The 27590-nt window shown below is 38.9% G+C and overlaps 2 protein-coding genes across 2 annotated transcripts in view; one reads left to right on the top strand and one right to left on the bottom strand.

The window, feature by feature from the left end:
- CAMKMT (calmodulin-lysine N-methyltransferase) overlaps positions 1-27590 on the top strand; it is a 373939-nt gene that overhangs the window by 341494 nt on the left and 4855 nt on the right. Inside the window, exons 7-9 of the mRNA XM_066372729.1 lie at positions 13407-13481; positions 20211-20274; positions 26031-26162. Coding sequence (XP_066228826.1) covers positions 13407-13481; positions 20211-20274; positions 26031-26162 — 271 coding nt within the window. The remainder of the gene's footprint in view (positions 1-13406; positions 13482-20210; positions 20275-26030; positions 26163-27590) is intronic.
- LOC136400942 (large ribosomal subunit protein uL15-like) lies at positions 7138-7648 on the bottom strand. The gene has a single exon (XM_066378369.1). It carries the CDS (start codon positions 7625-7627, stop codon positions 7181-7183), a length of 447 nt encoding a protein of 148 aa, XP_066234466.1. The 5' UTR covers positions 7628-7648; the 3' UTR covers positions 7138-7180.

The following is a 27590-nucleotide window of genomic DNA, read 5'->3' as shown; positions in this document are numbered from 1 at the left end:
GAAGCCCATCTGCTTCTCCACCCCTCCCCCTCTCCTTCCTCTCTGTCTCTCTCTTCCCCTCCTGCAGCCGAGGCTCCATTGGAGCAAAGATGGCCCGGGCGCTGGGGATGGCTCTGTGGCCTCTGCCTCAGGTGCTAGAATGGCTCTGGTAGCAACAGAGGGACACCCCAGATGGGCAGAGCATCGCCCCCTGGTGGGCATACCGGGTGGATCCCAGTTGGGCGCATGCGGGAGTCTGTCTGACTGCCTCCCCGTTTCCAACTTCAGAAAAAAATTTAAAAAAAGAAAAAGAAATGTTCTGATAAAATATAGCTGTTAGTGAGTTTGCTAGAATGATAGTAAAATAATCTTGAGAACTGCCGAGAATTTTAAAGAGGCCAGGGTTCTTCTGTTGCTATCTTGAGTATGGAAAAATAAAATAACTATGTGTAATTTCTATTACTAACATAACATTTCTTTACTTTGCTTGACAAGTTTATAGAAGGACTCATGCCCCAGCTATTTTGCACCAAAGAAACCAGCTCCCACAGGAATGTTATCTGGTTTCAGATATTTTCATTTTTTTATTTATTGATTTTTTTTTAAGTGAAAGAAAGAAGAAAGGGGGGAGAGAGAGAGGGAAGATCAATTTGTTGTCTCACCTATTTATGCATTCAGTGATTGATTGTTGACTGAAGATCAAATCCATAACCTTGGCATATTGGGACAATTGTCTAACCAACTGAACTAGCAACAACTAAGGTCTCAGATATTTTGATAGAGTTCTTTTTTCCTATTAAAATGAGGCAATATTCAGTCATATTATGTCTAATAGTTTGTCAGTTTGTTCTCTTGAATATGTTAAATAAACAATTACATCATCTGTAACTGATGACTATTTTGACTTACTGTATTTCTGATTCTTATATCTATTTTTCTTCTCTTATATAATTTTATTGGCTAAAAAATTTCCAGAATGCTATTAAATAATAGGCACCTTTGAGTCTGATTTTTTTTGGTAATCTTCTAATATTTCACCACTAAGCATGTATTAGCTTTTTTGTATCAAAATTATATGATTATTTTTTTATCTTGTTAAGGAATACTTTATTGACCCCTATTTTTTTAAATTATTATAAATAAATATGGAACTTTGGCAGATGTCTTTTCAGCATTATGGAGATGATCAAATTGTTTTTCTTATTTCACCTACAACTCTGACAGTTCATCTTAACAGGTTTCCTAGTAGTAAAACTTCTCTGCATATCTAGTCACTTGGTCATAGTATTTTAATTCTTCTCTTAACATACTGCTATATTATAATAATATGCTATCTGGGCTTTTTTGAATAACAACTTTGTAGAGCTATAATTCACATACCATACAATTCACCCCCTTAAAGTATACAATTCAATGCCTTTTATATTCACAGAGTTGTGCAACCATAACAATCAATTTTAAGAATATTTTCATCACCTCCAAAAGAAACCCCATACCCATTAGCAGACACTACACCCATTCCTTCCCACTCTTTCTTCTTCTTAGTGCAACACAACCATTAACCTACTTTCTGTCTCTATGGATTTTCTTATTCTGGGCATTTCACATAAATGGAATCATACAATGTGTGGTCTTCTATGTCTGGATTCTTTCACTGAAGGCAGTGTTTTGAGGTTCATGTTATAGCATGTATGAGGATGTCGTTCATTTTTTATGGTTGAATAATATTCCGTTGCATGGATATACCACATTTTATTTAGTGAAACATCAGTTTATGGACATCTGGGTTATTTTCATTTTTTAGCTCTTACAAATAATGCTGCTATGAAAATTTGTGTACAAGTTTTTGTGACAAGTTTCATTTCTCTTGGGTATATATGGTCATATGGTAATGCTATGTTTATCTTTTTGAGGAACTCCAGATTGTTTTGCAAGGTGGCTGGTCCCATTTACATTCCCACCAGCAGTGTATGATGCTATCTGAACTTTTGGCATTGATATTCATCAATAAAATTGACCCACAATTTTATTGCGCAATCTTTGTTAAGTTTTAATATCACTGGTCTACTGGCTTCTCTAAAGAACCTGGAGGTTTTGGCCTGACTTGTGGTGGTGCAGTGGATAAAGCATCAACCTGGAAACACTGAGGTTGCCAGTTCAAAACCCTGGCTTGCCTGGTCAAGGCACATATGGGAGTTGATGCTTCCTGCTCCTCCCCCTTCTCTCTCTCTCTCTCTCTCTCTCTCTCTCTCCCCCCCCCTCCTCTCTAAAAAGAATTAAAAAAAAAAGAATCTGGAGGTTTTTAAGTATTTTTTACCACCTAATCTAGGTCACCCTAAATTGTTACCATAATGCTAGATCAGAACAATTTTACCCCATTATTTTGGAAGTTATATTTGAAGTGGCAAAAAAATAGTGAAATTTCTATATTAAAATGCACTATGTTGAAAGTTCATAAGTTTGAAAAAAAGAAGAAAAGTAAATGAAAATACCAAAAAGCAATAATTAACTTTGTGATTTCATGTCAAATGGCACATAGTTGTAATTTGATGTGAAATTAGAAACAATTCTAATTTTTTATTATCACTTTATTTTGCCACCATATAAGTTAATCAACTGTCATATCATAGAATGAGAAATATTTGAAATGGAAAATATAATTAGTAAAATAATTAGTACCTTTCTTTCTGAGATATCAAAACCCTGTAACAGTTCTCCTAAACCAATGTAGGGGGTGCTAATGTTAGGCAAATCTGTCCTCTTTTTGGACTCTGAAATAACTTTATTTCAGCTAAGTTACAGACAAAAACACAGAGCCGGAGGGTGGGATCAGTTTTAAAGTCAGACCAGAAACAGAAATGATAAACTGGAGCCACAATTCTAAATTTAGTGTCAGAATCATCTATAGAGCTTGTTATGACACAGTCTATTGGGTTCCAGCTCATGAGAGACTGAGGAGGGGTTCAAGACTTAGCATTTCTAATAGAGTCCAGGTGATGCTGATGTTCTTGTCTGAAGACCTCCTGTAAGAGCTATGAACTAGGGTTGTCTCTGAGAGTTTCTAATTGCATTCTGTAGTGTTTTCTTTGCTTTAATGTTGTTCAGATTTCTATTTGTGAAAGCCAATTCTATCCACTATTTTTTAGTTTATTTTATAGAAGTCACAGGACCTGACTGCCAACTCTCAATTGTCTGTAGTTAACCAATCTTATAGATCTTCTGAGGCAAATATTTCATTAAGACCTGATTTCACTTCCTCCTCCCCATTCTCCAAGCTTTATTCCTAGTCTGGAAATGTGAATTAATTGCATTTCAGGATAAAATCAATGGAGTTGGTCAGGTTATTTACATAAATGAGATTCTGTCTTGGTTCATCTGTGATGTTACTTCCTTCCCTTAGCAGTCCAGTGGGCAATGTTCTTAATCACTTCTGTCTTTAGGGCCACCCTCTTTAAAATCCTCCTTTTGAAAATAAAGACATTTGATGCATGCAACTAAAGTGTGGTGAAAGAGCATTTTAAATCCAAATCCATACAGGTAAAGATCTTCTGGAACAAGGTCTCCCGAAGTGGTCCATGACCCATCTTCATGAGAATTACTTGTGCTTATTTCAGCTAACAAAGACTCCTGACTGAATTGGACTCCCTGGGGTTGAGGTTCATGACTTTGACATTTTAATAACCTCCTCAGTTGATTCTAATCTATCTAAAGAACAACCCACAGTTTGATAAGCCCATTTTATCCCTAGGTTGCCATTCAGTTTAGAATCCCAACTACACAGCACAAAGGTGATTTTAGAGATGTCCTGTTATCTGTCCTGAGGAAAAGATTTTTATTTTTGTTTTGTTTTTAGGGTACTTTTTTAACCTTTCAAGTAAGAGTTTTATTCCTCACTTTGGAGTCTGATTTTCTATGGTGTCATCTTGATGAAGATGTGAATGGCCGTGGAAAGGAGCAAGTTGTATAAATAAGATAGCAAAGTTTCTTACATCACAGCCTTTAGTTGCTGAGGTTTAAGGCGATGCACACATCAGAGGTGGAAGAGGCCTTTGGGATAATCCACCAGTGGTTCTCAACCTGCGATGATCTGTGTGCCCACCTCCACACCCCTTTGGTAATTGAGATTTTTGTTGGATCGTCACAATGACTAAAAGTTATTGCTAATACTGGGGAGGTTATAAATACCCTACAATGCAACAGACAGTCTGCTACAATGTAGAATTGTCCTGTCCCAAATACCAGTACTTCCAGGTTTAGGCACACTAATTCCAAACTAGTTGAGAATAATGGAGATTCATTTTTGGATCTCTTTGATAGCATTGCTCTGTTTTCTGGACTTTTTTTTCTATATCTGTCTTATATATTTTTTTCCTCTAAATAAGGGTATGGAATTAATTTTGTTAATGAGGAGTAACATTTTTTTTTTTTTTTTTTGTATTTTTCCGAAGCCGGAAACGGGGAGAGACAGTCAGACAGACTCCCGCATGTGGATCCACCCGGCACGCCCACCAGGGGGCGACGCTCTGCCCACCATGGGGCGATGCTCTGCCGAGACCAGAGCCACTCTAGCGCCTGGGGCAGAGGCCAAGGAGCCACCCCCAGCCCCCGGGCCATCTCCTCTCCAATGGAGCCTCGGCTGCGGGAGGGGAAGAGAGAGACAGAGAGGAAGGGGGGGGGGGTGGAGAAGCAAATGGGCGCTTCTCCTATGTGCCCTGGCCGGGAATCGAACCCGGGTCCCCCGCACGCCAGGCCGACGCTCTACCGCTGAGCCAACCGGCCAGAGCCGAGGAGTAACATTTTTTTGCCCCAAATATTTCACTAAGTTAGTGACTATTCTAGTCCAACTTGTTTTACTCAATTCAATTTATTAAAATATAATTTAGAGTTTGCTGTGTGTAGGACACTGTGATGGGCTCTTTAGGGGTTACAAAGATGAGTAAAATGAGGTTTTGCCTTAGGAAGCACTTGCCCAGTTACCAGGATATGAGACAGTCTGCTTTAATTGAGTTAAGCATGCTATGTAAGTATAATGAGCCTATCAGCCAACACATGGTAGAAGAATCTGAGAAAACTTCATGAAGGAGGTGGCCCTTGAGCTGTGATTTAGCAAACGAAAGGTAAGTTGAAGAGGGCATTCCAGGCATGAAAAACAGGGAGGGCATAATCAAAGGTCTGGAAGTAGAAAAAGATGTCTCCAGGCAAATTTAATTATTTGGTATGATGAATGGGGAGAGGCTATAGGCAGACAACCAGTAGAGAAGTCATTGCATTGCATTGGAAGAGGAAATGAATAGAGCAGAGCATGTAAAGGAACTTCTGTTGTTGGGCAAAGTTCTAGTTCTTCATCTGAATGGTAATTACAAGGACACTTGCCTCATACTAATTGAGCTACCCAGCCAGGGTGACCTTATTTACTTTTAGACAAGAGAAAAAGAGAAAAGATGATGAGGGAAAAGATGATATCAGATAACCCCAGGCTACACAGATGATCGTGCTGCCTGCTAATAAAGCCAGTTTTACTTTGTCCTTTCCGATCTTGATGCCTCCCACGCTTTTTTAAGCCTTACTGCACAACCAGAATCTTCAGTGCAGAGCTGAATAGTGACAAGAAACATCCTTTTCTTGTTCCCGGTATTAGGGAACAAGTATTTCAGGCATCTAGTATTTCATCAGTAAGTATGATGTTAGCTGTAGGTTTTTCATAGATGATCTTTTTCAGGTTGAGGAAGTTTCTTCCTATTATTATGTTGCTGAAAGTTTTTATCAGAAATAGATGTTAGACTTTGTCAGTGCATTTTCTGTACTTATTGAGACCATATGTTTTTTTTTTCTTTTCTATTTCATTAATATGATGAATTATAATGACCTATTTTTAAATATTAAACCAACCTGCCCTGGCCGGTTGGCTCAGTGGTAGAGCGTCGGCCTGGCGTGCAGAAGTCCCGGGTTCAATTCCCGGCCAGGGCACACAGGAGAGGCGCCCATCTGCCTCTCCCCCCCTCCCCCCCTCCTTCCTCTCTGTCTCTCTCTTCCCCTCCTGCAGCAAGGCTCCATTGGAGCAAAGATGGCCCGGGCGCTGGGGATGGCTCCTTGACCTCTGCCCCAGGCGCTAGAGTGGCTCTGGTCGCAACAGAGCAACGCCCCGGAGGGGCAGAGCATCGCCCCCTGGTGAGCAGAGCATCGCCCCCTGGTGGGCGTGCCGGGTGGATCCCGGTCGGGTGCATGTGGGAGTCTGTCTGACTGTCTCTCCCCATTTCCAGCTTCAGAAAAATACAAAAGAAAAAAAAATTAAACCTAGGATAAATGTCACTGGATCATGATATTGGTGATTTATGTCTTCTCCTTTATTTTCTAATCAGTCTGGCTAGAGGTTTATCAATTTTATTAATCTCAAAGAACTAGTGTTTGTTTTCATTGATTTTTCTCTATTATTTTTTTGTTTTCTATTTTATTCACTTCTGTTCTAATCTTTACTTTCTTTCTTCTGGTTATGTTGGGTTGTTGGGTTTTACTTCTTTTTCTTATTTATTTAGCTGAAAGCCAATTCAATTGGTTTGAGACCTTTTTTTTTTTTTAGCAGTTCTTGATCTATTTTTATTAAGCCTCATACGCACAGGAACCCATAAATCCTGACAACTGCTCTCTATAATCCAAACTAATTTGATATGTAAAAGGTCAGGTGTGTTTAAAATTCATATTGCTGGGGACCATCTCAAGATTTTGGTTATGACTAGAAAAGTTTAGTTCAAAGTCCAAAATGAGGGAGCCAGGTGGAAAACACCTTAGTTTCAGGAATTACATCCTGAAGAACCACCTCAGTCCTACCACCTTGCCCCCTCTTTAGAACATGCCTCATCAAAACTGAATCTTCCCCTTTTGGGCCCCATGCAACAGTTAAGGACACATTTTTCCACCCACCATAAATTCAGTTTACAATACAAACTATTTTATATTTATCCACACAACCGTCACCAGTAGGTATCATTCTCACTCTATAAATGCAAAGGCCTGTAAGTGTTGGTGCTGTCTCTTGCACACTTAGGGGAGTTGGCAGAGAACCCCAGGCATTCATATCTTTAACTCTTAGAATCTGTTAGGCAGGCTTTGACACACAGATAGGGAGGGAGAGGTGCCAAAGAACCTCCGCTCGGACCAGAAGACAAAATAACTTAGCATTTAATGGGCTTCCCTCTGTGTAGCTTCAAGCTACTAGGAAACAGGCCCCACCAACACCCTTAATCTTCTCCTCAGCTCTTCTGCTGAAGAATTTGGCTTTCACAATGACAGGCTGCTTTGGGAGCTTTCCCTTCCTGAGGACTTTGTAGTAGCCCGATCGCACCACATCAATGATAGGAGCAGCTCCAGTCTTATTTTTGGCAGCATTTACCTGTGTCTGCTCACTGACCAACGTCCACAGTTTATCAAGGTTAACAGTTGGGCAGAAGCTCTGGTTCCTCTTTAAGTGGTAATGCCTCGTCCCAACTTTCCCAAAGTAACCTGGGTGATATTTGTCGAAGTTGATCCTGTGATGATGCAGGTCACCAGCATTACCTCGGCCTCCCGGGTGCTTTCTGTGTTTGCCGATGCGGCGGTGGCCGTGGCTCACGTGGCCCCGAAGTTTCCTGGTCTTCCTCAGTCTGGATGGCATGGTGGCTGAAATGCAAGAGAGAGACCTTTTTTTTTTTTTTTAAGTAGGTATTTAGTTCTATTAATTTCCCTTTAGGTACTGCTTTAGTGGCATCTCACAAATTGTTGTGTTGTGTTTTAATTTTCATTTAATTCAAAGTACTTTTCAAATTCTGTTTTGATTTCATCTTTGGACCCTAGGCATATAATTTATTTTCCAAATATTTGGAGATTTTACAGAGAATATTGATTTCTAATTTAATTTCATTGTAGTCAGGAAACAGTTTTATATGACTAGAATGCTTTTAAATCTGTTGAAACTTAAAATGTAACTCACAATAGGTATATTTTTATAAAGGCTCAATTATCTGAAAAGAATGTATATTCTGCAATTATTGAGTGGAGTGTTCTATAAACATTACTTAAATAAGTTAATTAATAGCGTTGTTAAAGTCATCTATAGCCTTGCTTATTTTTTGTCTACTTCCTCAGTTACTTATTGAGAGAGGAGTATTGAACTTTCTGATTATAATTGTGGTTTTGTCTCTGTTTTCTTGCACTTCTATCCATTTTAACCTCATGTATTAGAAGCTCTGTTATTTGGTGCATAAACATTTAGAACTATTATGTCTGCTTCTTGAATTGACCCTTTAACATTATGAAGTGATCCTTTCTACACCCAGTAATATTCATTGCTCTGAAATCTGCCTGATATTAATATAGCTACTCTGGTTTTCTTTTGACTAGTATTAGTTGGTATATATTTTTTCATCTTTTTACTTTTCACCCATTTGTGGTTTCATATTTAAAATACATTTATGGTAAGCCACATATATTTGGGTTTAGCTTTTTTATCCAGTCTGACACTCTTTGCCTTTTAATTGGAGTATTTAGGCCCTTTTTACTTAGTACAAGTACTAATATAGATAGATTTGAATCTGTTATTTTGATTTTTGTTCTATGTTTGTTCCATCTATTCTTTGTTTCTTTTTTCATCTTTTTCTGTTTCCCTTTGGATTAAATAAGTATATTTTATTTTTCTATTGAATCTACTTTATTGACTTACTATCTATTTAGTTGTTTTATGGGTTGCTTTAGGTTTTTAAATAAGTATATTTTATTTTTCTATTGAATCTACTTTATTGACTTACTATCAAGTTATTTTATGGGTTGCTTTAGGTTTTATTGTATACATCTTTAACTTATCACAGTCTGCTCTCAAATTATGTACCACTTCATCTGTGCTATAAAAACCTTACAGCCCTGGCCGGATAACTCAGTTGGTTAGAGCACTGTCCAGAATCACAGAGGTTGCTGGTTCGATCCCCGGTCAGGGCACATCCAGGAAAAGCTCAATATTCTTGTGTCTCTCTCTTCCCCTTCCTCTCTCACTAAATCAATCAATAAAAATTAAAAAAAAAAAAAATAAAACCTTACAGTAGTGTACTTCTATTACTCCCCACCCAGTCCTTATGCGATTGTTGTCCTATATTTTACTTATACATATGTTATAAACCCCACTACACTTATTATTTGTTTAACCAGTCAATTATATTTTAAGTTAAATTTTTAAAAAAGAAATCTTATACATTTGTTCATATAGTTGCAGTTTCTGGTTCTCATTATTCCTTTATGTAAATCTATATTCTTATCTATTATGATTTTTCTTCTGCCTGAAGGATTTCCTTTCCATTTCTTGTAGTGAAGATGTGCTGATGATTCTTTCAGCTTTGGTATGTCTGAAAACATCTATTTTACCTTTCTACTCCTCCCCCCAAATACATTTTAACTGGCTATACAATTCTAGACTAACAAGTTTTATTTTTCTAGTACTTTTTAAGATGTCACTCCACTGTTTTCTAACCTGCATATTCCTTGCAAGAAATAAGCTATCATCCTTATCTTTATTTGTATATAATGTGTCTTTTTTATATACATTTTGGTTCTTTTCATATTTTTTTAAATCAGTGCAGCAATTTAATTAGAGTATTACATCCCTGTAGTTTTCTTCATGATTCTTATGCTTGAAACATGTTGAAATTTCTTGATCTGTGGCTTAATATTTTTCATTAAATTTGGAAACATTTCAAACATTATTTATTCAACTATTTTTTTCTGCTTCTTCCTCTCTTCTGTCCTTTGGGGCTCTAATTACATATATTAGACCACTTAAATTTGTCCCACAGCTCACTTTCTAGTGTTCTTATATTTCTATTCTTTTTTTCCCTCAGTTTCATTTAGGATAGTTTATATTGCTTTGTCTTCAAGTTCACTAATCTTTTTTTCTGCAGTGTCTACTCTGTAGTCAATCCCAATCAATGTATTTTTTCTGTCAGACACTATAGTTTTCATCTTTAGAAATTTGGTTTGAGACTTTAAAAATATCTTTTATGTCTCTATTCAAATTTTTAAATATAGTAAATACCATTATGAAAACTATTCTAATTCTTTGTTTGCTAATTCTAACATCTATGCCAAGTTTAGATTGGGTTCAATTGATCTGTCTCCCTATTAAAAGTTGTATTATTTCAGTTCTTGGTATGTTTAGTAATCGTTGATTATATGCCAGGTATTTAAATTATATCTTTTCAGAATCTGAATGGTTTTTTTATTCCTGTAAATGATTTTGAATTTTGTTCTGGGACACAGATAAGTTATTTTGAATTAATTTGATAGTTTTGGGTCTTGCTTTTAAGGTTTGTTAGGCAGAACTGGAGCAATAGCTAATCTAGGGCTAATTATTCTCCATTATGAGACAAGATACATCTGAAGACTACCCAGTATTCTGCAAATTCTGGGGTTTTCCAGTCTCACTGGTGGGAACAGGAACTATTCCTGGCCCTGAATGAGCACTGGCCTATCCTCTCCAATTCTCAGATTGTTCTTTTCCTAACCTCAAAGTAGTTCCCTCATATATATGTACCAATCACTACTCTGTAGAATGCTTGAGGGGGACTACCCACAAATCTTTGGAATTCTCTCTCTCTGTAGCTATCTCCTATCTTGTACTCTATACTGGGAACTGTAACTGCCTTGGTTTCCTTCAACTCTCAGCTCCATCTCCTTAGCTTAGGAAGTCTACCTACTTCTACCTTAGTTCTCTCTCCCTGTGCTATGGCCTGGAAACTCTCAAGGCAGTAACATGAGGCAATAATGATAAGGCTCACTTTATCCCCCCACCACACCCCACCAAGGATCACTAGTCTTTGTTGCTGATTTTTAGTGCCTTATATTTTATATAGTTATTTGGTGGGGGGGGGGGGTTCTTTCGAGCAGAAGGGTAAATGAGGTCCTTGTTACTCCCATTTTTGCCAATAGCAGAAACCCTGAGAAAGCATTTTAAATGGCCTGCATATTTGGCTAAACTACACATTCTGTTCTGAGAACAACTTAATATCAGAACCTGTAATTCTTTTTTTAAAAAACCTTTTTTTAAAAAAATATTTATTTATTTATTCATTTTTAGAGGGGGGAGAGAGAGAGAGAGAGAGAGAGAGAGAAGGGGGGAGGAGCAGGAAACATCAACTCCCATATGTGCCTTGACTGGGAAAGCCCAGGGTTTTGAACCGGTGACCTCAGTGTTCCAGGTCGAAGCTTGATCCACTGTACCACCACAGGTCAGAGAACCTGTAATTATTGAGTGCCTTCTATGTGCCAGGCATCACTATTAGGTACATTTATATAGAATTCTTTCATATAACATATTTATTAGACAGCTGTTATGTATCAGGGACTGTTCTAGGCAATAATAATACATCATGGTACAAAACAAATTTTAAAAAAATCTTTGTGGCCTTGGCTGGTTGGCTCAGTAGTAGAGCATCTGTGGTATGTGGTTGTCCTGGGTTCAATTCCCAGTCAGGGCACACAGAAGTGGCCATCGGCTTCTCCATTCCTTCTTCTCCTCCTTTTCCTCCTCCTCCTCCTCCTCCTCCTTCTTCTTTCCTCTCTCCCTCTCTCTCTCTCTCTCTCTCTCTCTCTTTCTCTCTCTCTTTCTCTCCACCTCCCACAGTCATGGCTTGATTGGTTTGAGTGAGTTGGCCCCAAGTGCTGAGGATGGCTCAGTGACCTCTTTCTCAGGTGCTAAAAATAGCTCAGTTGCTGATCAATGGAGCAACAGGCCCCAGATAGGCAGAGCATCACCCTGTAGGGGGTTTTTCAGGTAGATCCCAGTTTGGGCACATACAAGAGTCTGTCTCTCTGTCTTCCCTCCTCTCACTTAATAAAAAAAATTAAAGTTAATAAAAAACAAACTTTATTCCTGTGGTGCTTACGTTCTACCTAAGATAGAGACAATAGATAATAATTTAGTTATATAGCACATTAAAGGATAATTACTACTATAGAAAATAAAGAGTAGGTTAAGGGGTTCAGGAATACCAGAGTGGAAATTAATGCTTGCAGTTTTAAGTAGAATGGTCAGGGTAGGCTTCCTTGAGAAGGTAACACATTTGAGCAAAGACTTGAAAAAGGTGAGGGAATAAGCCATGTGGTTATATGAAGGAAAATCTGCTTTCAAACAGAGGAAGCGGCCACTTTGAAGACCTTAAGACACAAGCATGCCTGATGTATTCAAGAAAGCATAAAGGACCTGTGTTGCTGGAGCAAAGACCAATGGGGAAAGTAATAGGAAATTAGGTCAACATGGTAACTGGATTGAATAGGGTCTTATAGGTCATTGTAAAGACTTATGACTGTTACTCTGAGTGAAGAGAGGAGCCATTGCACAGTAGTAAGAAGAGAAGGTTTGTGATTTGATGTTTTGAAAAGATAATTCTGGCTGTCTTGAGCAGAGATTGTAGGGTGATGGGTGGAAGCAGGGAGACCAAGCAGGAGGCTAAGAATTAATTCATATGAAAGATGATGATAGTTTTTTTCCAGGGTGGGAGCAGTGGAGATAGAAGGTGGATTTTGACATATTTCAAAGGTAGAACTAATTACATTTCCTGGCATAGCCAATGTGGGTGTAACAGAAAAGAAGGGTCAAGGACACAGTCAAGGTGTTTGGCCTGAGCAACTGGGAAGATGGAATTAACAGATGAGAAAGACTGTGAATGAAATGAATTTGGGGGAAGATGATGAGGAATATAATATTGAACATATTATGTTTGAGATGTGTGTTAGATGTCCAAGTGGAAATATTAAAATAGGAAGTTGGATATAGGAACCTGGATTTCATGGGAGAGTTCCAGGATAATAGGTTAAGTAAGGTGCAGACTAAGTACTGACCTGAATTTAGCAATGGTGAAATCTTTGGTGATTTTCAAACCTGATCCTCTTTTAGAGACTGTGTTAAGATGGGTGAATTTTTAAATGCACCTAAAAACTGAGAACTACAAAGTGAAAGTTTTTTCTTTGATCTTGCCAGATTGCTCATTACATTAGTAAGAAATTAATGACATGCCAGGTGAAATAGATATACACTGAGTTTCACATCATTTATTTTTATAAATTTGTATTTCAGTCAAATGAGGACTACTTTGATTTTAGTATGTACCTCGTTGACGTTAAGAGTCTAGACTAATTTTAATGACTATAGTAAAGATAAGGTATTTTTCCCTAGTTTGTTTCCAAAAACCGATAAAAACTCACAAAAGTTTAACTATTACATTTAAACAGAGAATTCTTCTTCTAGATTTGAAGAATAAACAGTTACATTCCTAGTTTTTTATTATACCTTTTGAAATAATTTGTATATACTCTTTAAATAATTTTAAGTGCCACAAAAAATAATGTTAATAGCTCAAAATCAAAAGTAAAAAAAAAACAAGTATAATTTTAAAAATCTTTTTCTCCTCAAGCGTTTTACGATGGGATAATGAGACAGATGTCTCTCAACTGGAAGGACATTTTGACATGGTTATGTGTGCTGACTGGTAAGTACATAAAAATCATAAAACTGTTAGAAAAAATAGCTTTGTTGGAGTAATTGGGCTGTGCTGCTTTGCTGACGGCTAAGCAAAGTCAACAAATGAAGCACAAAGCCACCTTAACCTCAACAAATTAATATTCATCTCCATGTGACAGTTATAAGGTAGTCTTCTATCACACAGTAACTTCTACCACATTATTTCCCAAAGATTGATTTTGAGAAGCATTTCCATTTTCTGGAATTGCCTCTGTTTCATGCTTGACGTATCAGTAAATGGACGACTTAGGCAAATTGCAAATAATTATGGCTCGGAGAGGAATAGTCTGGAGAAAAAGGAGTTTATCAACACAAACAGCTCAATTAGCTTACTTCTTAGGAGAGATCTGACTATTGATATCAGGGAATATATATGTGTGTGTGCACATATATAAGCTACAGCAAATAAACATATCTGTGGAATATCTTTAGGGAAATAGCTTTTCTTAAAATGTAGGTTTGCTATCTAATATTTTCAATTATGATATTTAATTATACATAAAACAAGAATTATAAAATTACATTTTATTGGTATGCAAATAATATTTAAAATCTCTGTCAGATGCCTGCTTTTTAAAAATAATTTACATATTTTGTCTTCTTTTAGCCCCGTCTACTTATTCTAAATGAAAGTCTGATCCTAAGTTACAGGATAAATATGTATCAGACCTTAATAATTATTTCAACTAATCTTATGCATTTTCTTCATGCATGTTGAATAATAATTGTTTCAGCATATGGGAAACATTGACAAGTCACAATTATTTTCCCTGTTAAGAGTAAGATCTTATTTGTATTTTTATCATGATTTTTTAATGGACAGTTTAGATTTGAAAACACAGGTTCAGATTCTAAAGATCTATTATGTTGATAAACCCAGTCATAAGATCCAGAACCCAAAGACTTTTCCTATCAGAGAGTTGAATAAATGGAGTGAAATTTTCAGGAAGTTATTATTGTTATTACCATTAAATACAATTTTTAGTGGGTAACTTTTCTACCAAGGTCAATAAAATTAGATTTGCTTTCTTTTTTCTCCTAAAAAGTATTTCTCAACAACAAAAATATAAATATCTTGTTTTATTATTAGCTTGAGATTTTCTAGTTGTCCATTGCCCCTTTAGAATCTTGGAACTTTCATTTCAGAAAACGTGTTCCAAAGAAGGAAGAAAGAGATTTCTGATTAATCATAGATATTGTGTCTCAATATTACCTACCTCATCTAGTGAAAAATAAAGAAATAAAATCTTACCACATTATTTGAGCAAGTAATTTAGTAAATGCCTTTCCTCACCAAATATGAGGAAAGATCCTCCAGGTTTCATTGCACAGATGAAGATAATGCTGGCAGGATTAGATCAGATTAAGCATGAAAGTCAGATCAGAGAGCAGCGGAAAGAGGGAAGGAGGGCAGCATCTTCTTGGAGGTTTAGACGAGGGTCACACATGGATGGGCTCTGATTATGTGGGGAAAGTCAGGTCTGGCCAAGAGATTTAGGTTAAATTTGTCCTTTGCACAAATATCAAAACAGCCTGTCTTTGTCATACCTTGTGTTGTGGACACTCACACCGTGTCATCCTATTTGTACCCGAGAGACAAGCAGAGGAAGTAAGATTTAAGCTCTTTTCTGATTAATGTTCTCAGTAAGGTTAAAAATAGCCACACAATATGTTTGAAAAATAGTCTTTTTTTTTTCCTAGCCAACAACAGAATTATGTATACAACTGGTATACATAATGCATATTCACTTGGCTTTCATTACAAATATATAACATAATCCAGTATCTACACACGCACATACACACATCACAAACACACACACATCTAGTGGCTCTGTGAGAATTTGTGAATTCAAATGAACTAAATAAACCAAGTTTCATTTTATAAATGGCTTTTCTATGCATGAATTAAGTTTGTTGTTTTTTTTTCTCCTGGTGTTCTAAGTGCCAGCCTGTTTATAATTTCCCATTAGGAAATGTGAAACATTAAGCTACTCTCCCTGCAATGCTGATATTATTTCCAAAGGAAATGCTTTAGTAATGGTCTCTCTTCATATGCACAGAGATGGGTAAGCTGCTTAGAAACTTAGAAAGTACAGTGATGTTTATAATATGCACGTTGTGCATATAGCAGTGAGGCACAGGCTTCCGCCAGTTCTTTATGTCCTTGGGTTTCGCGTTTCTCTATCAGAGTTACTGCCTCGCTGCTTCTAGGGCAGGCAGGCAGGCTGACCATGAAGTGTTGTTTTTGTTTTGTTTTGTTTTAGAAGAAGAATGTCACAGAGGTGGAAAAGAAAGCTCCCTTTAGACACTACCTCCAAGGTGAAACCTGAAATACCCAGTGCCAAAAATAGGTGCCTCACATAAATAGATCGTTTAAGTCTCCCCACATCCTTTAGTCATTGTCAGTCAATGAGATCTGGATTAGGCCGCAGGAACATGAAGCAAGAGTCAGAGTTCAAATATTAGGTACATGGATTAAATTCTTATTGAAGCATTTCCAGCAAAGGTAGCATTGTCTGATTCCCTGAATAGCTAACCAGTGGTACTGCTTGATCCCATTTACATGAAAACAAGCTCTATTCACAAACCTATTCCAAACCCACATTGTGATTCAAGTAAAATGCACATGATTACAACAAGCCGTGATATGTTTATGTTCTTAAATCATTCATATATTCATGTATTTACATTCAAACGTTAATAAACCGGTGGGCACTAGGGGAAATAACTTATTTCCCAGAAGAGACAGTCTCTTGGTTCACATCTAAATTATTAGCTCAACTAGATTATAAAATAAAAAGGCAAACTGTGAAAGCTAGTCATTATTTCACCATTCAGCATTTTTGACAATGAAATACAGTTTCATGGTTCGACAGTTCCTAAATAACTTGTAAAATGTCAACTTGGAAATAAACAGAAGGGAAAAATCTAGGCACAGCCACACCTGCAAGAGGATGCTGTTGACAAACATCAAAATACTAAAATATTTAACCACACATGTAGAAAAAACCCTGCCTATTAAGTCCCTTAGTTGACTTGTTTAACGTTGGATTTAATATGAGTTCCCTTCTGTTGGAATGTAGTCCAGCCTAGTCCTTGCTGAGTTTAGAATAGCAAGTGATTGTTAATTTTAAGCCTGCCTTTCCAGCCTCCTGTTCAATCACAATAATCTAAGAGTCTGGAAGTGAGATTTTTTTTTTTTATCCAATGAACACTTTCATTCAGTGTTTGATGGCTTTCCAGTTTATTGTAGCTCTGCAAAAATAAAAATGATTCTGTGCATTTGGATTCTCTAAAGGCTTGGAAAGTGAGCCTGAAATGCCACCCGTGACTTGGCTCACGGAGCTAAGTATGTAGGTCAGGCATTATTACCACCTGCACACGCCTACAGCCTGGGGCTCTAGAAAGAAATAGGGAAGGGGTGTCACCTCACTCCCTCAGCATTTTTACTATGTACAGTGGGTTGTTACTATTTTCTATTATTTTTGCCTTACTCTTAATGATTTTTTTTTAAGTTTAGTTTTTGTGAATTTTTTTTCCCCTCAAAATAGGCTCTAGAATTTATTTTCTTCCAGATGCTGTAATCATGGATATTTCTAAATCACAACTCAAAGAACTTTACACCTGAAAAGATATTAAGTCCAAATGTAGTCAGGCCTTTCCACTCACACCTGAGGAAACTCAGTTCCAAAGAAGATGTTACAAATTCCCAAAGATCTTGAAACTCAGGGTCAGAGCCCAGAGACATCAGAATAAGGCAGCAGGGCCAGCTTCCACAGCCATCAGTTGGTAACTACTGACAGAGGCTATTCTTCTGCTAAAAGTTAATCTGAAACAGTGAATTTAGCACATTTCACCTTGAAAATTACATAGAGGTCTTCCTTTTTGTGGACCGTGACAGAGAAACGCCTTCTTGTTCTCTGCACTAATTAATTTCCCTATGAGAAGAGTTGTAAATGTTCTGTGCTGTGCACAAAACTGGCTGATTCTATGGGAGGTGATGAAAATGGCCCAGCACCTTTCCTTTGTCATGAAATCTGTGACTCAGATCAATGGAACAAAGCAAGTGTTGATTCCACAAGTGAATGATGGAGGTGTGTGTGCGTGCGCGCGTGCGTGCCTGTGTGTATTTTAATGGCCAAACTAGACTGACTGTCAGTGCATTTTGATCAGTAACTGAATGGAGAGTTGAAATGGTATCTCCATCCCAATCACTGACCCACTCAGCCTTTTTAAATAGACCCACTTAAGCTACTGCTATTCTCTGAGCCCATTAGGACTTATTTAAGGGGTGAATTTTCAGGAGATTATATATCACTTCCACTAAAGCACATTGAAATTGCTCGTAGGACGTATCCTACAAAGCATTATAAATTCTGCATCAGAGCTGAGGAGAAAGGTGAGCTTGCTTGGAACAAAGACCACTTAGAGAACTACAAGAATTACTTTTGGAAAATTTAATTTGGAGTGATGGAGGAGACAAACTTACCTTTCAAATAACTGTGCTTGGAACGCATACTGTGTGTTAAGCTGCATTTTCCAGTAAGCTGTGATGTTAATGTCTTTGTCACCAGCACCAACATTAAGTAGAAATGGTACTTTATAAGGTTAAGTTTTAAACTCAGCTTTTAAGGTGCTGTTTATTTATTCTAACAATCTTACCAGCTTTTAGGCTGCACGGGTATAAATAGAGCATGGGCTTCTGCTTAGTGCTATGTATCCCAACCAGTCGGGTTTTCTATAGGCCTGAGTACCTTATAGAGATATTTTCCCATGATAGTCTTCTCAAAAAAACGAAACCAGAATGCTTAACTGTTAAAACTTAGAATATCAATACCTCACCAAAGATTATAGTATTTAGTCCTAAAGAGGAAACATTTTAAATCACTTAGCTACAATTTGATTTCTTTCTTATCAATCCTTAATGGATATTAATCACTGATTGCTATGATTTAAAGGCAAGTTGTTTTTTTTTTATAGCATTTGAATTAATATTCTGTGCTCTAAAATTTAAGTTTGTTATTTTTTTATGGAACAATAAAAATTTCCCTATGGGTGGTAATCAGGTCACCTGGCTGATGGGAAGAATGGGGTACGGTTCCCATTCTAGACATGATTGCTAGCTCATCTTAAGGGTATTCTTTTTCAATTGCTCAAAACATCCTTTTATAGAACCCTCTACCAGTCATGTCATGGTGAAACCTAAACACTGACTTCTTGGAAACTTCTCATAAACTGCTCTCCCCACTCCGCTTCTCAAATGAGAGAATGGGAAGAGAACCTACTCTTGTGAAACATGCTACCTGAATGTTGATTCTTCCTTACAACCTGTTTCAGGATCTCTGAACCTAACACCTACATAAGCTCCTCGATTTCAAGGACAGGGTTGGCCTGCTAGTCAGGCAGTAAGCAGATGTTGATGGAGTCCCTGCTATGTGTGTGCACTGTGCTAGAACTAGTGGTGCACAAATGAACAGACTGGAAGCTCCTGTGGATGGGCGCATGGTCTTATTCACAGCTTATTTCTAATGCTCAGAACAGCCCCATGTATGTAGTCGGTGATGACAAATATTTGCCAACTAACATCTATTATTAATTTGATTCCCACCACAGCCACATGGGTGAGTGTTTATTGAGAAAGTCACTGAAGCCTCATGGGAAGTGATCTGTCCGAGGTGACACAGCAGAAAGGTCAGAGCCAGAGCTCTATTAAACCATGAGCTACACTGCCCCTTGCCTGAAGTGCAGATCCTCAGGGCAGCCCTCCTACTGACAGGTGGTGCTCTCCTCTGGCTGCGGGAAGGACGAGGCAGGGCCCTAGAATAGGCAGCACTTACTCATGTTGTGTGAGGAGCCCGGAGGCTCAGAAGGGCCCACACCAGACTGCAGCATTAGAGGTGGGAGCAGGGCCCCCACCGTGGCTCCTCATGGGATGGCTCATGCACAAGGCTGCCCAGGGTTCTAGCCGATGAGTCCCAGATTAAGGAAACTCGGTTCTAAGCTTCCAAGATAAGGCCTGGTGAAGGCAGGGTCAGACTGACCCAGCCAAAGGGATGACAGAGCAACAACAGAATTTCTCAAAAATCCAGAGAAGATGACAGTGAAATGGAAAAAATCACCTTGGAAATCGGGATTGGGGAGGACTCAGAGTTGTCATGACCTCTGACACATTGCCTAAACCTTATCTTTGTTTTTGGAACCATTTAGTCCCAGGTCACTGGTTGACTCTGAGCTCAGTGCTGTTCCTAGTCACTAAAAACCATCACCACCTGAGATGCTCTGTGGCTTGGAAGTCATAGGGCTGCTGGTTTGTGTTGGAGGGTGGCCTCACAGCAGCCTGGCTGTGCAGAGAGCCAGGTCTATAAGCTCAATGACAGGAAGTGCTAGGAGAGCTTCCTCTCAGCCAGATGATTCCCCCAGACAGAAGCTTAGAAACTGTCTCTTTAGCAACAACGTACAGCCCAGCTGTGTGGTGAATTCTAGCCCACTGCCTGTTGATGACTTGGCTTTGGTTTCATACCACTGACCACAACATATATTTTTTCCCCAGTAAGATACTTGAATAGAAGGAAATAATTTCTTTTTTTTTTAGTGTTGAGTAAACATGTGTAATTGGCCCTGTACTTATCTCCATTACTATCATTAGACTTGAAAACCCAGTTTAATCTGGATTCTGTTCTCTTCTTAATGTCAGCCTGTTTCTGGACCAGTACAGAGCCAGCCTTGTTGATGCAATAAAGAGATTACTCCAGCCCAGGGTGAGTATGTTTCTATTTTCTCCTGAATACTGGCTTCAGAATAATTAGTCTGTGCACAAAGATGGAGAGAGTAATGGAATGGCAGGATTAATGTCATGTAATACTTTAATACTTATTATGTCCAACTTCAATTGGGTCTTCTGATCTATCAGATTCTTTCCTAATCATAACTAGGAAACTTCTTACCCTTGGCCTTCTGATAAGAAACACAGTGGGTAGTAAAATAAATGAAACCGCTTCAAAGATAGTGTGAGATTATTTTTATCAAAGAATTTCTTGAGTCTTTTCCTTTGATAACAATATCTTCATATTAAAGTAGAAGTATGATATTGAAAGTTTTCTGTTGAGGTTTGTCATTTTAAATCCCTTCCACCGTAACCTTTGTCATTGGGTATTTATTTTTTGCAAAAGAATTTTTTTCTTTCTATTTCTGTTTTTACTAAAGAAAAGGGCTGCAGATGAATCCGTACATTAAAAGTTCTTTGCTTTAAAAGGAAGCCATTATTTACATATTATAAACATTAGATCACAATGAAGCCAAGCATGGCATAAAATATTGTGCACATTTTTACATTTATATATCCATTTATGCCTGTGAGTAAATTACAGAGTTTGTGCTCACTCTTATTTTCTTGGGCTGTTATACTAAGCTAGGAGGTCCTGCAGCCTAAACGGAGAGCTAATATATGTCTATTTAAAGTAAGAAAACGAGTTTAAAGCTCATGCGTTTAAAAAAAAAATTCATGAGTATGGAAGGCTCTTGCTATACCATCAAATTTAAAATAGGTTAACAATATTGATGCATTCTAAATCAGGAACTCACATTAATCTGAGAAAAGACTGCAGTGTGTGTGTGTTTGTGTGTGTGTGTATTTTCTAAAGTTTTGTTTCTAAAGTCTTTTTAAAAAGAGAGTTTGCTCCAGTCTTCTGACCTCAGTGAGACTTACACACTAATACCTTTCAATATTTCTTTTATATCTCTTTTCACATTGAAGGTTCCCAGAGCAATCTGATAATCATCCTTTGCCTTACACTGTTGCTTTTTGTTTTGTTATCTCTGTATAGTTCAGAAACTTGAAATAGGCCTCTCAGAGGAGTCACCACAGCTTTGTAAGTGGTAATCAATTAAAGTCAATTAGCCTTCTCAGTTCCCTGTGTGGGGTGGTAGTAGGTCTTGAGGCAAAGAAGGGCATGCTCCATGCTCTCTCCCAAGTTGAGGGTAGAAAAGGGAATTTGGGACCTCTCCATCCTCCCCGTGAGCTTTTTGGAGGAAGATTTTTTCTAAAGAATAAGAAGTAGAGTATGGCCTTTGGATTCCCAAAGACTCATATTTCTCAGATTATTCAACATCTGGATTTAGTTTATTCTCTCAACAAATATTGATTGAGTGTCTACTGTATGTGAGGCCCTGAGAAAATGCTGTGGATAAACATTGGAAAATCCCTTTGTCATGGAGCACACATTCCAGCCAGCGGGGACAGGCAATGACAAGGATATAACAGGTGTCAGAGGTGATGAGTGCTAAGAACAAAAATAAAGGGGGAGAGGCTGCTTTTTAGATTGGGTGGTTAGAGAAGGACAGGTACAGTGAGACTGAAAGGAGGAAGGAGATGTCTGGGTAGAGCATGCTGCCGTATACTTAGTTGCAGTCCCCCTAACAGCTCACCCCAACCAACAAGGAGGTGTGGTGTGGGGATGCTTTGTATGCAAACATCAATCCAATCAAGAATCCTGTAGCCCTGTGAGCATTATGCTAAATAGCTTACATCAGCAGCTTTCAATTGGTGTAACTCAAGAATTTGTAACACATGAAATACCTATTTAGTCAGGGGCACGGACCTCTTTTCCCTTAGATTGTCAAATGAAAAAGTGACAACAGCCAACACAACAATAGCTGTCTATTTCCTATCTTGAACCATAATATATATATAGGTTGTATAATAGAGTTGCATCTTACTGGTCAGGTCGCATAATAAGGTTGCATCTGATTGGTTAATTCTTGGTAGCCCAAATCCTTAAATACAAATATACGCACCTGATTTTTTTAAAGGTCACTTTGGAGAAAAATGCGTAGGAAATTACTATTTTTTTTTGTAAGTCAATCAAAATTAAACCTATTTTTTATCATATTGGCAATATATATATTTTTTGGTGTGCCACTGAATTTTAGTAATTAGTTTATGTGTGCCATGGATGAAAAAGTTTGAAAATCACTGGTTTAGACAATAGCTGTTAAAGATAAACTCTTCTATTGTAATTTTAAGACAGTTTTTGCCACTGAGTTTAAAATAAAATAAAAAAAATAAAAGCCTAACCTGTGGAGGCACAGTGGATAAAGCATTGACCTGGAATGCTGAGGTCACCAGTTCAAAACCCTGGGCTTACCTGGTCAAGGCACATGTGGAAGTTGATGCTTCCTGCTCCTCCCCCTTCTCTGTCTCTCTCTCTCCTCTCTAAAATGAATAAAATCTTTAAAAAAAATAAAATGAAATAAAAAACTTTCATTATTCAAAAATCCAGAAGGGCCCTGGCCGGTTGGCTCAGCAGTAGAGCGTCGGCCTGGTGTGCAGGAGTCCCGGGTTCGATTCCTGGCCAGGACACACAGGAGAAGCACCCATCTGCTTCTCCACCCCTCCCCCTCTCCTTCCTCTCTGTCTCTCTCTTCCCCTCCCGCAGCCAAGGCTCCATTGGAGCAAAGATGGCCCGGGGCGCTGGGGATGGCTCTGTGGCCTCTGCCTCAGGCGCTAGAATGGCTCTGGATGCGACAGAGCTATGCCCCAGATGGGCAGAGCATCGCCCCCTGGTGGGCATGCCGAGTGGATCCCGGTCGGGCGCATGCGGGAGTCTGTCTGACTGCCTCCCGTTTCCAGCTTCGGAAAAATGAAAAAAAAAAAAAAATCCAGAAGGGCAACCAGCTCCCAGAATGGCCACAAACGCTTAGAAATGACTAAAATGACCCACTAGTATTTCATCTTTTTTTTTTTTTTTTTTTTTTGTATTTTTCCGAAGCTGGAAACGGGGAGAGACAGTCAGACAGACTCCCGCATGCGCCCGACTGGGATCCACCTGGCACACCCACCAGGGGCTACGCTCTGCCCACCAGGGGGCAATGCTCTGCCCCTCCTGGGCGTCGCTCTATTGCGACCAGAGCCACTCTAGCGCCTGGGGCAGAGGCTACAGAGCCATCCCCAGCGCCCGGGCCATCTTTGCTCCAATGGAGCCTTGGCTGCGGGAGGGGAAGAGAGAGACAGAGAGGAAGGAGAGGGGGAGGGGTGGAGAAGCAGATGGGCGCCTCTCCTGTGTGCCCTGGCCAGGAATTGAACCCGGGACTTCTGCACGCCAGGCTGACGCTCTACCACTGAGCCAACCAGCCAGGGCCTCATCTTTTTTTTTTAAATGAAGACTTTTGCTCCTGTGCTGTGATTGTATTGTATCTAGTTTCATATCAAAATGAATTTTTACTGCTAAGCACCTGAAAATAGCAGTTGATATTGGGAAAGCTGACAGAATCTTACGAGTATTGGCATGACTGGCGCTGCTGGAATATGTGCCTGCACGTGTACGTGTCCGTGTAAACACAGTCTGAAAACATGCCTGGTGTTCGGGACGGTGGATCAGTGTGCTGTGCAGGTAAATGAGGGGAAGAGAGTGAGAGACAGAACTGAGAGAATTGTTATAGCATTGTTAGGTGGTGTACTTACATCTATTTCACCTTTTTTTTTTTTTTTTTTTTTTTTACAGAGGCAGAGATAGACAGGGATAGACAGACAGGAAGGGAGAGAGATGAGAAGCATCAATCATCAGTTTCTTGTTGCGTGTTGCGACTTCTTAGTTGTTCATTGATTGCTTTCTCACATGTGCCCCGACCACGGGCCTTCAGCAGACCAAGTAACCCCCTGCTGGAGCCAGCGACCTTGGGTCCAAGCTGGTGAGCTCTTTGCTCAAGCCAGATGAACCCATGCTCAAGCTGGCAACCTCGGGGTCTCGAACCTGGGTCCTTCCGCATCCCAGTCCGACGCTCCATCCACTGCGCCACCACCCAGTCAGGCTATTTCACCTTATTTTTCAAACTATTTTCATATTCACCGCCTCATGTGATTCTCACAATGTCCTGGGGGGAGGGGGCAGGGCAGGCTTTGTTCTTCCCATTTGCTGGCTGAGGAAACTCAGCGTGTCAGCTAGAATGACTTGAGTTTCTCATCTGCCCAATGAGAAGATTAGACTAACAATCTCCCAGGTCCCTTCTAGCTCCACAGCTCTAGGACTAGTTTTGTTTTGTTTTTTTTCTAAGGTGAGCCAGCTCTTTAACGGTGGAGACCCTCCTTAAGTCCAAAAACCCTTTCTGCCACACAGTTCTTCCTTATATTCTTCAACCCCTTCATTGCATGTTTAATTGTCTGTAAAATGTAATGTCTCCCATACAAGGTTGTTGAGAAAATTGTTGAGGGGATTAAAGGGAAGGCTGTAGCTATTACTATTATTGTCATCACTAGTACTAATAAGGAGGCAGTGTAATACACAGGAAAAAGCATTGGCATTGGAGTCAGATAAGTTTCCAATCATTTACCAGTTTTGTCATCTTGGCCAATTATTCAACCTTTCCGAACATCCTATAAAATGGAGCTAATAATCTCTGCATTGTTGGTGGTTTGAAGACTATGGGAGACCATGTATAGAGAGCACCTCTCCCACTGTCTACACGTACCACGTGCTTAATAAATAGTTGGCAGGTGTGAATGATAAACCACCTTCCGTAAGAAACTGGGACATATTTTCATGATTTCCTCAAAACTTGAAGTGGCATTTCATCAAGGTGACGTATAATCTTGGAATTAACAAAAGCATACAGCCATCTTTTAAAATAAAAGGAAAAGAAGATTCTGAAGTTTAGCCATTCTGTGAACAGCTAAGAGGGAGAGGAAACATCCACGTGCACCTGCAGTTTGCAAATGATGGTTGTGGGGCTTCATGTCGGATGGTCTTCTGAAATCCGGTATATATTTTATGCAAGTCCTCCCATTTTTCCCACTGCAACGGTCTTGTAAGGTTGTGCAATTTATTTAGAAAAGCCCGTTTACCCTCATTATACGACTTTCTTTGAAAAGCAATCATTTGAGTACTGTGAGGAGCTGCTTTGCTATAATGATGACCATTTTGAAGGATTCAATGAAGTTGGAAACCAAGATCTTTGTAGCTTTGTGTCTGACAGCGTGGTCACAGAAAAGGCTGGTGGCAGGATTAAAATGCGAGAATTCTCCAATAGGGATTGTGGTTACTAGACTCTGCGGAGGATTTCTTGGTACTGAATTTTCAGGCCACAATAAACTAACATTTATAGGCATCTGTTGCCACGTGCTCTGTAGCTGTGTTGTGGATGTATTGGCAGCTGCTAGCGAGTCGCAAGGTGGGTGGCACTGCCCTGGACCAGTTACTCTAAAATCTAATGCTTTTGTTTAAACCACTGGACCCAAAAGAGGTGTGTATTGTACAGAATACCAACTTAGTCACATTTTGTTTATTACATGTGTTGTTTGAAAAGCCACTGGCTATTTGAATGTAAAATATATTTTTTTTCTTATTTGATGTATATCTATCTGTGAAATTATTCTCCCTGTGAATGCCCATACTGTGTAGACATCTCAAGAACAATTGAGGTTTTTAACTAAGAGCCGTATGTTAAATGCTTCGACCAATGTCTGTTTTGTTTGGTTGCCTTCCAGTTTTAAAATGTGTAAATTTCCTTTTTAATGTTCTAGGGGAAAGCAATGGTATTCGCCCCACGCCGAGGGACTACTTTAAACCAGTTTTGCAATCTAGCTGAAAAAGCTGGTTTCTCTATCCAAAGACATGAAAATTATGATGAACACATTTCAAACTTCCACTCCAAGGTTAGTTTTCTGCTCGTGTTAGATAACACTTTAATCCGCATTGCATTTTGAAGAGATCATGGTCTTTTTGGCAGGTAACCTAAATATTTGATTAAAGTACTTCTTAGGTGTACTGCTTCTGAACAACTATTTATATCTGATTATTTTGTGTGGTAAAGCCATCTTTTATCTTTGCATGTCTCCAAGGATTTTTACAGAAACCATCCTTGTTTACTCCTTTCTCTGAAACAAAGTTATCTTTTCATTTATAATAGACTAATTTGTAGGACGCAGGGGAGGTGGCACAGAATGAATGGTAAACAAGCATTTATATTTTAATGAAATAGATTCAGCTCTTAAGTAGGTTAAATGCTTAGCTGCACTGAAATAAATAGAAGGTGAATGTCTAATTGTATCATGTTGGACTGGAAATCTTTATCTCTGCTTGCTTTATGGCTGGGTCAGTTGGCAGTTTGAGACAGTTAAATCTCCTACAGAATTTCACAGTTGTGGGGTTATATGTCAGGGCGAGGCGCGACAAGATTTAGGTCAAAAGCACTTATCTGAGAGTGATTTCTAAGCTTGCTTACATAAAGCAATGTTATCAGCCTTTTCATTATTTATAGGTATACAGCAATATAGGACACTGAGAGGCAAGAGTTCTACCGAAAACTTTGGGAATCTCATGTTTGCTAATACATGTCACCATTACTAGCATAACATATGTTACTTATGTAATTTTGTGCCTGACAGAAGTCTCCCTTTTCTGAACTAGTCTGACCTTGGCAAGAGACTTTGACTTGTCATCATTTTGCAAGTTGTGACTGTGGCAAAATAAAGGCCTGACCTTAGTTTTCGCTTGTAACAATATCACTAGCATTTCTTGTTACCCAGGATATAATGTAAGAAGACTTTTGAAAAATTATATACAAGGTGGATCTGATCTTCTTGGCAAAGGAAAGGAAATCCTCATCTTCTGGAAATGGGTTCACTTCTTAGGCCCCTGAAGAAAACTGAGGCTTTGTGACCTGAAAGGGTTAAACCATTGCCTCTCACTGTTGTAATTGGGCCCTTTGCTCACAATCAGAAAATAAAAACAATGGCATGGTATTCAAATGTTACCTGCCTCTCTAGAACAACGTTGCCCTTTTCAGCTCCTCCCCCAAACAAAAAGAATAGCCCTGGAGGCTTTACCTAGTAGGGGAGGGGTCTCTCCTCTACCAGAAGGGCAGGGTTAGATCTACAGGAATCCGGTGATGGCTGTTCATTGTCATTGGCATTCACTTTCTCTCCAGAACAACAAATGCTTTTAGTTTCTCTGTCCCAGCACAGGACAGCAAAGGCTTGGGTTTCTCCACCAGCAGATGGAGAAGGCAGCACTGAGCCTGATGCCCTCCGTTTCCTATACCTTCAGTCTCCTCCCGCAAAACCTGAAGTGTGTTGGAACAT

The sequence above is a fragment of the Saccopteryx leptura genome, chromosome 3, assembly GCF_036850995.1.
Source record: "Saccopteryx leptura isolate mSacLep1 chromosome 3, mSacLep1_pri_phased_curated, whole genome shotgun sequence".
Taxonomy (NCBI): domain Eukaryota; kingdom Metazoa; phylum Chordata; class Mammalia; order Chiroptera; family Emballonuridae; genus Saccopteryx; species Saccopteryx leptura.
The sequence above is the reverse complement of the archived record's forward strand: the minus strand, read 5'-3'. Positions and strand labels throughout refer to the sequence as shown.

Coding starts and splice junctions, on each gene's coding strand:
- LOC136400942 (XM_066378369.1), bottom strand. CDS start 7,627: ATGCCATCCAGACTGAGGAAGACCAGGAAACTTCGGGGCCACGTGAGC.